This window comes from Dermacentor andersoni, chromosome 6 (assembly GCF_023375885.2).
Source record: "Dermacentor andersoni chromosome 6, qqDerAnde1_hic_scaffold, whole genome shotgun sequence".
Classification (NCBI taxonomy): domain Eukaryota; kingdom Metazoa; phylum Arthropoda; class Arachnida; order Ixodida; family Ixodidae; genus Dermacentor; species Dermacentor andersoni.
In genome coordinates this window covers 149600301-149612874 of record NC_092819.1, presented here as the reverse complement: position 1 = coordinate 149612874, position 12574 = coordinate 149600301, and the positions used below count along the sequence as shown (strand labels likewise).

The 12574-nt window shown below is 44.6% G+C and overlaps 1 protein-coding gene across 1 annotated transcript; it reads left to right on the top strand.

Moving 5' to 3' along the window:
- Positions 1-302: 302 nt before the first annotated feature.
- LOC140219117 (plexin-A4-like) lies at positions 303-1482 on the top strand. Its single transcript, XM_072289000.1, has 2 exons — positions 303-1325; positions 1474-1482. The coding sequence occupies exons 1-2, from the start codon at positions 303-305 to the stop codon at positions 1480-1482; spliced, it is 1032 nt and encodes a 343-aa protein (XP_072145101.1).
- The last annotated feature ends 11092 nt before the right edge of the window (positions 1483-12574 follow it).

Genomic DNA, 12574 nt, shown 5'->3' with positions numbered 1-12574 from the left:
GGTCATGAGCGAGAATCCACTTTGGGCAAATTGAAATGCGGCAGTGCGGCGCGCTGAGTGTATTTTTCTTGCTTTGTTTTCAGAAGTGGCCATGTCCTTGCGGCCTTCTTCAGCTGCTGGCGTTCTGTGGACTAGGAAGGCGTTTTGTGATCAGAGACCGACCCTCCCAACTGAGCGTCAAGACACAGAGTGCTCTGCAGCCTTACTTATATTTACGCTGGTCTGTGTTGCCGTGTCCATCGTGTGAAATGCAAGCCTTATTAGTATTAGCGTGTTTATCGATATCGACCGCGCGTGTGCCAATGCGAGAGTTTTCCTCTTCCAAAAGTCCTCTGCAGAATGTCATATACCTTAGATTGCCGGGAGCCGAGGACATTGTGGTAGTGGCTGGACGCAACGCACTCTACAAACTGTCAGCGGAAAACTTATCCCTCCTGGCTACTTACGCCACTGGTCCCCAAGATGACAATCGGCAGTGCCGCCCTTATCCTTACTACTGCAATTACACACGAATAAGAGCTGACAACGACAATCAAGTTCTCCTTCAGTTACCCTCTCCGCACGTGCTTGCATGCGGAACAATTTCTCAAGGTATGTGTGCCATTCATCGTCCTCTGGAAGGCCTTACCATCGCCGAGCCCATGTACGTAGGCAGTACAATCAACTACGTCGCTTCAAGGGTCAGCACTGTCGCTTTCTTTGGCACCGGCAACAACAAGAACGTCTTGTTTGCGGCATCGACTTACGACGGTAGGCCTCCGGAGTACCACCCGTACGCAGTGTCCGCCAGAGTGCTCGACGAGCGTAATGTCTTCAGGCTGCGTTCTTCAGCGACACGAGGCTCTTCATTCGTGAACGTAATTGGCAGGTATAAGCAGAGACACAAGATTCGTTACTTGCACGGCTTCACCCACAAGGGCTTTGCATACTTCGTGACTGTGCAGAAAGGTCTGCAGACTCCCATGCACCCCGAAACACGAATAGCACGTGTCTGCGAGAACGACACGTCGTTCCGCACGTACACTGAGATTTTGATAACATGTGGAAATGGAAATAATCGATACACTAACGCTTCCAGCGCGGTCTATGGACCAAATGAGACGGACCATGCTAGCAGTGGCAATGTTCTCCTCGTGGCTTTTTCACCGCACGGTGAGAATCTGACGAAAAACTCCCGCCCCAAGTTCGCACTGTGCCTTTTCGACATGAATCGCGTCGAAGAAGAGTTCCGCGAGACGACTAACAACTGCAACGACGGCAAGCAGGAGGCAGCCCGGTGGTCGCGTCTCTTCAACAGCGGGGACGAGCTTACATGCCAAGTTTACGTAAGTAGGCTTAACGGGATGCACACAGAAAGTTATTTCGTGTCATCTTTTTTGCCATTCCGGTCACAGAAGACTAGCGACCGTTTTCTGGCGCTTTTACAATGGACAAAGGCTGCAGGGACTTCATAATATGCCCTCCTTGCGCCAGGTGTACTAACCTAAGCAAAAAATAGAATTTACTCAAACACTGCATCAGGCCTCGTTATGCAAGCGAAAACGTGATAAAAAAAGTAGGCTGCTTCAAATGGTTTCGAAAGGCTAGGTAGATCAAAGATCTTATCTGGAACATCAAAATGATTCACACTTAAGCCGGGAGGTTGTGAGTGTGACAGCGCGCTAACATATTGTTCTCGCCGTCGATCAATTGTTGCACGGTAGCTAGCTGGACGAGTCGATATGCTGTAATGATAAGGAATACCAGTTGTTTCTTGCAGCAGCGCAAACCTTGCATTTTAAATTTTTACCGAGTGCTTGAAAAGCGAAAGAATACTCTAGAGGTTTTCTCCCGCAATGCTATTTTATCATTCATTAAGATTCGTAAAACATTAATGATTCTTTTATTTATAAAATGAGTGCACCGTGTCCCGCGCCAGCGAAGTCGATTCTCAGTCTGCAAGTTTTTTACTCAATTGACTTCATCTAATCCTTTTGCGACCTCGACTGTTTTCGATACTTTCTGTGGCACCACTCACGTCGCTGTAATGGAGCATCATTTATAGGTTCTACGGATTAGATTAACTTACGAATTCAGTTTCTTCTTAAGAGAAAGATTTAGCTCGGAGGCTCCTATCTGAATACATTAGAACGGAGAAATAGCGTTTATAGGGAACCAGGACACCGAACTTGATGTATATTCTTGAAATTCAAGAATAAATTAAGATATAGTCACATTATTTAGTGATTTTTTTACTTCTCTGTAAAGATTGTAGAAAATTGAAAAATATCAACATACAAAACTATCGAGTTTACAACTAGATAACTCAGCAATAAAAAAATGTCACGATGCTGTAAACTTCACATGATAATAAATCTGAAGCACTCGAACTTAAATTATCTCCGTGAAAGATAGTGCCCGTTAGGTGGTCTAACGTATACCATTTAAATAGGTGTGGTATATATGTTTCGTGCAGAGTTACAAATTTGTAAACTTCAGACTTCTATTTTTTTCACCGTTTTGCATGTACTTGAATAGGTGGAATCAGAGTTGGCGGTCGAGCTAAATATGTCTCGTACTCTCAGCTACAGTATCGTCGGTGTCATCTAGCATCATGTACTTGTGTCTCAGCTCATCCGAAATGCCGTATCTATTCAAGGAACTCATATCATCCTCCGCTACATCACCCGCCGCGCAGTCCGTCGCCCCCAGTGAAATAGAAGGGTAGCTTCTTTTTATATTACTACGTGACAGCAAAGCGAGTGAGATACTGTTTAATGGGTACATTTCCAAAACTGAGCTCAGCAAGAGCGGGACATTAAGAGGCGAGTACTCAGAAGAAAGGCGCGTCATGTCTTTACATTCGTGATTCCTATCTTTATCTGGTAAGGGTGGTAATGCTTGAATCTCGAAATATGGACGACGTTACGAGTGAACGGGGTAGAATACGCGATGGGACTGGTGACGAGGTCAGTCACCTTTCAAAGCACGCGATATGGATGCGCGTTACGAGAAGACTTTTCGGAAAGCCCCGCGCGACGAGACATTGCCGAGGTAGCACAAAGCAACTCCGAACCAAGCACATGTTGCGGTGTCCATGGTCGTGTAGGCCCTTCTGGGATGTATTGAAAAGCCACAAACCTACTATGCGCGAGCAGACCAGCCTGACCAGCCCGAGAAACGGCGTGGCGTGCGTAGTCGTTGGTCGAGGCCGCATGGAATGTACGCAACAGTCAAATTAGCTGGTATCCGAAAGAAAAGTAAAGTGGGTGTATCCTGCAGTATTAATGCGATAAGCATTCTTAGTGTATTTCACACATTTTCCTGTGTATACCAATTTTCCTGCTAGTTTGTCTGCATGGCTTCCTGCGTCTCTACCCATTTTCTCGCCAAATTGGCCTGCTGGGTAGTCCATAATCTACTGGACAGAGTACTGCGATATTGTGCTGATGGGACACAATTTGAAAACCAACCATCAGACCAACTTGGGTTACTGGTCCATGATCTAATGGGCAGAGCACTGAGATAGATATTGTGCTGAAGGGACACAATTTGAAGCCAACCGTCAGACCAACTTGGGTCACTGGGTAGTCCATGATCTAATGGGCAGAGCACTGCAATATTGTGCTTATGGGACACAATTTGAAACCAACCGTCAGACCAACTTGGGTCACTGGGTAGTCCATGATCCAAAGGGCAGAGCACTGTGCTATTGCGCTGACGGGACACAATTTGAAACCACCCGTCAGACCAACTTGGGTCGCTGGCTAGTCCATGATCGAATGGGCAGAGCACTGCAATATTGTGCTTATGGGACACAATTTGAAACCAACCGTCAGACCAACTTGGGTCACTGGGTAGTCCATGATCTTATGGACAGAGCACTGCGATATTGCGCTGATAGGACACAATTTGAAACCACCCGTCAGACCAACTTGGGTCAATGAGTAGTCCATGATCTAATGGACAGAGCACTGTGCTATTGTGCTGACGGGACACAATTTGATACCACCCGTCAGACCAACTTGGGTCACTGGGTAGTCCATGATCCAAAGGGCAGAGCACTGTGCTTTTGCGCTGACGGGACACAATTTGAAACCAACTGTCAGACCAATTTAGGTCACAGGGTAGTCCATGATCTAATGGGCATAGCACTGCAATATTGTGCTTATGGGACACAATTTGAAACCAACCGTCAGACCAACTTGGGTCACTGGGTAGTCCATGATCTAATGGACAGAGCACTGCGATATTGCGCTGATAGGACACAATTTGAAACCACCCGTCAGACCAACTTGGGTCAATTAGTAGTCCATGATCTAATGGACAGAGCACTGTGCTATTGTGCTGACGGGACACAATTTGAAACCACCCGTCAAACCAACTTGGGTCACTGGGTAGTCCATGATCCAAAGGGCAGAGCACTGTGCTATTGCGCTGACGGGACACAATTTGAAACCAACCGTCAGACCAACTTAGGTCACTGGGTAGTCCATGATCTAATGGGCATAGCACTGCAATATTGTGCTTATGGGACACAATTTGAAACCAACCGTCAGACCAACTTGGATCACTGGGTAGTCCATGATCCAATGGACAGAGCACTGCAATATTGTGCTTATGGGACACAATTTGAAACCAACCGTCAGACCAACTTGGGTCACTGGGTAGTCCATGATCTAATGGACAAAGCACTGCGATATTGCGCTGATAGGACACAATTTGAAACCACCCGTCAGACCAACTTGGGTCAATGAGTAGTCCATGATCTAATGGACAGAGCACTGTGCTATTGTGCTGACGGGACACAATTTGAAACCAACCGTCAGACCAACTTGGGTCACTGGGTAGTCCATGATCTAATGGACAGAGCACTGCGATATTGCGCTGATAGGACACAATTTGAAACCACCCGTCAGACCAACTTGGGCCAATGAGTAGTCCATGATCTAATGGACAGAGCACTGTGCTATTGTGCTGACGGGACACAATTTGAAACCAACCGTCAGACCAACTTGGGTCACTGGGTAGTCCATGATCCAAAGGGCAGAGCACTGTGCTATTGCGCTGACGGGACACAATTTGAAACCAACCGTCAGACCAACTTGGGTCACTGGGTAGTCCATGATCTAATGGGCATAGCACTGCAATATTGTGCTTATGGGACACCATTTGAAACCAACCGTCAGACCAACTTGGGTCACTGAGTAGTCCATGATCTCATGGGCAGAGTACTGCGCTATTGTGCTGATGGGACACAATTTGAAACCAACTGTCAGACCAACTTGGGTCACTAGGTATGAGACATTGGTTATGCGGCGCTCTTCAGTGAACCTCTTTGATGCAACCTTTGGTCACTATGTAAGTGTCACTCGGTATGCGCCGCTGTTTAGTGACAAATATTGTCGATTTATGCGGTGCTGGTCAGAATTGACCCCACGACATATTTAATCGTGTCTCAATTAAGATAAAGATGAATAAATGAATAAAGAATAAAACGTCGTGTCCGCGCCGCCACTAGAGGACGCACCGCGTCCAGAAATAAAGGGCGCAGAGAGTGGACGCAAAGAATGGGTGCAAAAGTACCATGAATATTTAAGATAAGGAGACGAAAGAAATTACAAGGCAAAATCTGTACGATAACACAGATGGCAATGTCTTACTATCTCATTCTCGAGCTGGTTGCCTAAGGACAAAAACATACCGCAGCAAATATTCGCAATAAGATGAGGCGCCTTTATGCTGCGGCGAAATTTCTGAGAGGATTCAGCACATCACAATGCAATGCGAAGAGATAGACCCAGTGAAATCCCTAAGTAACGTACACCTTCTAGAAGCGCTTGGATGTAAAGTGAACGGAAGCATCCACTGGTCGTCAGTCGATATAACCAAGAGACCTTTAGAGTACTGGTGGAAAAAAGAAAGCATGAAAGAGGTTGACACAACCGTTCCCTTCACAGGTATAGGTGCCGGTACAAAGTACAGGAGTTTTGACTAAGAGAAAAAGAGAAGACTAAGACGATGTATACAAAAATGCAAGAATTAAAAGCATGTATAGCATACGTGATTAACTCAAGCAAGCTAGCTGACTATACGTCACCGCCACGTTTCAAAAAGAATGCCAATGCGTCATCATCATAAACACGGGACAGGAGCCCGCGGTTGCATACGCACCCCGTACATGATGCATCTCTGCGGTGGCTATACGGTGAATAGCTACATCACTTGAATATTAATCGGATTATCGCCTACATTCATCATGAGGTGATGCCGGAATCTTTTTCTTTGGGGGGGGGGGGGGGGAGAAAACCAAATACCAGTATAAGGTATGTAAACACAATAACTAAATCCCGGTGTTCAGCTACATTGGCTTCAAACCGGGCTCTGGCATCCAGATTGGCTGTCCGGGCCTAGTTCAAGCACTTGGTGAGCCCGTTGATCTAGGGACCATGGAGGTTTGTACAATAATTACTAGAGGGAACTCGCTTGTGCCTAAGGGAGCTGCACGCAGGGCGGTTCAGCCTGCATGAGAATGACGGGTAGTACATGGAGTTGCTAAGCTTCGTCCTCCCGGCTTCAAACGGCTTCGGGACTTTTTAAACTCGTAATTTTCAACAATGTGCCAAGCAATAAATAATTAAATAGGCAATATTAAAATTGTCTGACAGTTGGATTCGAACACAGGACCTCTTGCACAGAAGCCTATTGAAACCGTTACGCTGCGGATGCTTTCTTTTTCCTTTATAGCGTCGCATATCACAGAGCTTACGAGTACAAAAAAAAAACAGAATACCAAGGTTATATCACAGTTAACAGTAAATTCTTTACTGGCCACATGTCTTCACTATTTCGGCATGTATAACAAATGTTCCAAACTGGGAACCCATTCCGGTAGATACGTCTGCACCTTCTGCACTTCGACAAAATGGGACAAAGATTCGTAAAAATATTTCCGAACATGTGTAACATTAATACATGTATCTGTATTGTGTACAGCTGTCCGAATTATCCGTATACTGTATAAGCCCAGGAGCATAACAAGGTGAAAAGGCACCCCATGCTCGTCGTCAATTGTGAGATAATGGATTCCACGTGGACTTAAGAGGAAGCTTTAGCTCGAGTGACCTCGGGCTATCCAGTGCTACCCAATATGTCAAAACTGCACAAATCAAACATTGGCTACCCAAAATCACATTCTTTGGGGGTGCGAGGGCTTACCCCCTCCCAGGTCGCTCCTGCCAGCTCCCTCACAACAGACGTGGGAAGAGCTGCTGAGAACGCCGGAAGAAAAAGTACAAAAAGCCCTCGTTGCCTGGGCCGAAAGGGTCGCTCCTCGTGAGGGGCCATTCTAGGACTCGGGCCTGCCAGATCACAACTGAGCAGAGTCTCAATAAAGTTGTTACCACCACCTTTAGCTCGAGTGCTCCTATCTAAATACATGTAAAAGGAGAATTCGTTTTTCTCGGCAATCACTGCATCAAATTTAACTAGGTTTGTTGCATTTAACAGAAAAACTTAAAATCTAGTGACTGTTGGTTTCGAATTTTTTAGTTAGGTCGTGAATTTTTATTAAAAATCGGCAAAAATCGAAAATTTTCAAAAGACGGAACTATCAAGTTTACAACTCTGTAACTCAACAACAACAAAAGATAATACAATTCTGTGAATTGCATCTAATAGTATATCTAAAGCGGACAAAATTGATAAGCTACACATGAATATAAAAAAATTTAGTAATATGGAAATACAGCTTTTTCAGAACCCTTGTAACAAACGTAACAATTTCACGTAACATGTAAAATGACATACGAAATTTGTCCGCGTTAAATGGTCTAATGGATGCCGTTTACAGAACCGTGATACCTGTTCTTGATGCAGAGCTAGGAATTTGTAAACTTCATGCTTCTATTTTTTTCAAACGGTCGAATATTTGAAAATATTTTAAACAAAATTCAGGCCCTAAACCGAAATTCCGCTTCCAGCAGTCACTAGAACTTAACTTTCTCTCTCAAATTCAATGAATTTCATTAAAATCGGTCCAGGGGTTATCTCAGAAAAAGGTTTTTACGCTTTACATGTATTTGAATAGGCCGCGTCGGAGTTGGGCCCGAGCTAAAGCTTCCTCTTAATGGCAATTCTTTATTAAGTGCTCTCTGTAAGATGTTCCAGAGAAACATCCCACTACAGCAATCTAAAAAGATGCATTCGGTTGTAGCTGGCCTTTTGCTTAATAAACAATGAATACCCCATGGAACGAATATACCACCATCTTCTTACCCTGTTTTCACTGATAAGGTTTTTGTGTGAAACTTAAAAAATTCACCGTCAGTTACGATACACCTTAATGAGAAATTTGAGCGCAGCTCTATAGGTATATGCAGCTCGCGTGTCAATATTTTGTACTGGTATTATATAGGTACACGGTTTATATAAGGAAGAGAACGTTGTGTGTAGCATAGCTGGTGCGCACAATCTGCCTCCTGCCGCACATTGAAAACGTAGCGAAGTGTGGCGTGGCTGCCTCGCTAATCGGGAAATCGCGAGAGGCAGCGCGTAGGTGACGAGTGGGCGCGATTCACAGCAGCCGCCGCAGACAGACCTCCCTCCGCTCATGCAGCGCTTTGTTTCCATGCAGAAGGCGTGAGCTACTCTGGCGCCATATCATAGCCATCGTCGCTGCACAGCCTATCTTACGTAACACTACGATTTTCTTCTTACGCTTTCGTTCCGCCAAGAACGAGAGCGGCCTTTCCTAACGGGGAATCATGCCAGAAGTGTCAGCGGCGACAACACCCAGGGGGTGCGTCACATTGAGGCTTACTCGTAGCAATAACAATGAACAATAACAGATGCAATAACCCATGTCCCCATCCCCCACTCATTTAAAAAGACTTGTACGGCTCATTTTCCCCCATACAGATCTCCAAATAAACACCGCCAATCCTCACTTTGTGCATTTTTTGTTCACTTAAGCTGCTGCAATGCAAGATTTGTTTTTTATACCAAAGCTTGCATGCGAGAAATAAGTTGCAAGCCGTTCGTGGCCCATGACAAAATGAACTTATCGCAGCCAATCCATTTTTGTGCCTTCTAACATAACGCCTCTGTTTTTTTTCCAATGAGACTTCTTGTCGCAGCAGTACTGATGGGGCACTCTTAAGTATCTTGTTGGCGTTTCTTGCCATTTAATGTTCCTAAACACCCTGGGTGTAACGTCCCATTCCCCATTCCAAAGCCCAAGGCACTTGTCCCTGTTTAATTCACTATCGCGTGCTTGACAAAAGCTTTTTACAACACTCCCAGCATAAAGAAAACTGCAGTGTCGTCAGCATAAGCAAGAAGGCTGGCCTCGTCTTTGTATAAATTAAAACCTCTTATCACATTGTTCCCAATTATGCTTAAAAGAAAGCTTATATATATATATATATAAAGCAATGAATGGCGATAACGGCCATACTTGTCTGACTGAGAGCTGCACTGGTATGCACTCACCTACTGATTTGTTTATTATCAGCTTCATCATACATCCAGCGTAAGCCATCCGCACACCTTCGCTGATCACATAGCTCACATTCACATAACCATGGCATTTCAACTGAGCACAAGTTCTCAGCTCTGACTCGAACCAATGCTCCCTTGTATCGCCCTTTATCAACGCAAGTTTTTCCTTTGTGCATTTTATATCTTCTAAGAATTAAGCGGGTGCTGTACTTTCCGCTTTCAATAATTGCTGCAGTTTTCATCGAAGACGGGACTCAATATTCTTTTTCTCCGTGCATGAAAACACCGGCCCGTTCAAGTTCATTCAATTGAATTGTTTGCTTACAATTTTGCCGTTATGTCCCTAGCTATCTAAGTTGTAAGCTGTTTTATCTATACCCTTGAGAAACTGCTTACATAGGTCAACTTTCAGGAAATTCGCTTGAAATTTCCAGAGATACCAAGATTTTTTTTATTCCTTCTTTGTTTTTCAGCGCTGAAACAAATCAAACACTGATCACTATAGGCAACAGGCGCGACTCGGTAGTCGTCACACAAAGGAATTAGTTCAGTCGACACGCACACTTTTTCAAGTCTAGCATGGCTCGTACCCTGAAATTGGGTAAGTTTCACAGCTTTACCACCGCAAAGGCATTTACCCACGTCTTCTAGATGAAGTTCTGTGAGATTATCTTTCAAAACATCAGTACGTGCATCATTGTGTTGTTCACCGCCGGTTTTGTCACGTCCCACACGGACACAATTGACATCACCCGCAAAAATTTTTCTACGCCCGCATTTCAAAGTAGGTTGCAATTTTTCAAAAAAAAATTCCCATCGCTCATGAGCCATAGTTGGTGCGTACAGACAAATTACGCACCAATTTTCCACTAAAAGCGAAAATTAACATACTCTGAACCAGCCTGACTCACAGTTGGTCACCGACTGTACTACAGCACCAAGGCTGCATTAACACAATGCACCCCGAAGACACACCCACCGCATGAGAAACACACACATCATAGCGTCTCGCGAAAGGACGCACCATCTGCTATCTCTGGTCCTCGCTCTCCACTTTGGTCTCCTGAATGGCTACAGTGTCGAGATCGTGCAAGATCGTAAAGTTAGCTTTACCGAGTCTTGAAAGACGCTTTCTTGTAAAGATGTCAACCACTTCGCAAGTTTAATATTGCATCGTCTAGAGCCGCTTTGTTGATTTCCTCTTTTTTTCAGAAACTACGTAGCGAGAATATGTGTTTTCCGGGCATCAACAACTACATTGAAGGCGTTGCTCCACTGCTGGCCACATCGATGGTCACCCTCCGAAGCACAGTAACGTCGCTGACGGTAACACAGCAGCACCAAACTATTGTTGCATGGGTCGGTGATTTAAAAGGAAATCTGCACAAGGTAACTGCGGGAATTGAAAATGAGTTGTTTGAGTGAGTGTTATGAGCTTGTTCTTTATTGCAGCCTGTGCTGTTCTGTGTGTTGCATGGGTGATTTCAATGAATGTATGCACTGTTCGGTTCACTTTGCTGATCACCTGTAGCCTCTGCCTTAGGGAGTATGAGCCATTGCATTGTAGCTTCCTTACAGGGGTAAGAGCCATTGCTGCTGATGATAGATGCTTGTCTTGAGCATGTTCTTTATTCAAACGTACGCTGTTCTGTATGTTGTATGCTTGATTCCAATGAATGTATGCACTGTTCGCTTAACTTTGCTGACGGCTTGTAGCCTTTGCATTACGAGGGGGATGGATGGACGGATGGAAAAACTTTACTGTGGTCCATTAGGCCGCGCTAGTTTCTTAGGCCGAAGCGGGCCGTTCCCACGATGACACCGAAACGCCAAGCCTTTCGGCCGCTTGGCGTGCCCGTCGGACTAACCATAGCTGTTCTTCGAATGTGAGACTGCGTAGAGCTGTGTCCCACCGTTGTTGAGTGTTGTCCTTGTTGCTGCGTTACGTGGAGCAACACCATAGTGTGTGACTAAGATCTATGGTGTCGTTACATTTATCGCATGTTGTAGGTGTATAGAACTACGGATAGATCTTGTTGATTAGAAGCGGGCTCGGATAAGTTCTTGTTTGCAAGAGCCTTAGCATAATGGTCTGAGCTCTATTTAGTTTGCTGTGCGGAGGGGGGAAGACGGAGGGGGGTATGAGGCATTGCTACTGATGATAGTTTGTGCTCATGGATGCACACGAAAAATGCCGACCACCGAGAGAAAAGAGAGAAAAAGAAGAAAGAAGAAATCTTTATTCCCGCGGAGTGTAGCCAATATGATTGACAGTATCATCTGGATCCTTAGCCTATGTGGCTACATTTAGATCCATACCGTAAAAGTCAACATGAATTGCAACCCAAAGTAAAAAGCCAATGAAAGTTATCTTACATAATTTAAAGTGTTGTTTTAATGATGGAGTAGAATTTGAAAGTTTTCTTATGATAAATGATAGGGAACGTTGACCGTATAGGTCATGAGATTTAGGGAAGTTGAAACTATTATGCTCAGCTTGTCTAGTGTCCCTTGTAGGCGTGAGAAATGCTGATGAGAGATCTGGCTTGTTCGTGGTTACTATTCTGTGAATTAGTATAGCTGTGTTATAGTCCCGAGCTTGGATAAGTGGCATTATATTTAATTGTACAAAAATCGGTGCGGAGGGCGCGTCCTTTGTGGCCGATACAATTTTCGCATAGTACGTTTCTGAATTTTGATTAGAGAATCAATGTACGAGGCGTAGGTGAAACTTCAAGATTCTATGCAACATGTTATATGGCCATGAAGAATGCTGAAATAAATTAGGTGTAAGGTTTCAAGATGGAAATGTTTGCGTGCCTCTAATAAGGTGTAACAACCAACAACCAGTTTTTGTAATTGTACTTGTTCAGTATGTGGAGTCCAGTGTAATGACGAGTCAAGACTTCTTTCTAGATATTTAGGAATACTAATTTGTTGGATTTGTGCGTCTACCAGGTGCAAGTTGCCCTTAGTAGGAGTAGTTTGTCGGTTAGAAGCAAATGCTACATACTTGGTCTTTTCGGAGTTTAAATGAGCTTGTTAGTTTCAAACCGTGTTAAAGCATCCTCCAGCTCACTTTGAGTGACTTCTG

Excerpts from the sequence above, each read along its gene's own strand:
- LOC140219117 (XM_072289000.1), top strand. The coding sequence starts at position 303 with ATGCGAGAGTTTTCCTCTTCCAAAAGTCCTCTGCAGAATGTCATATAC.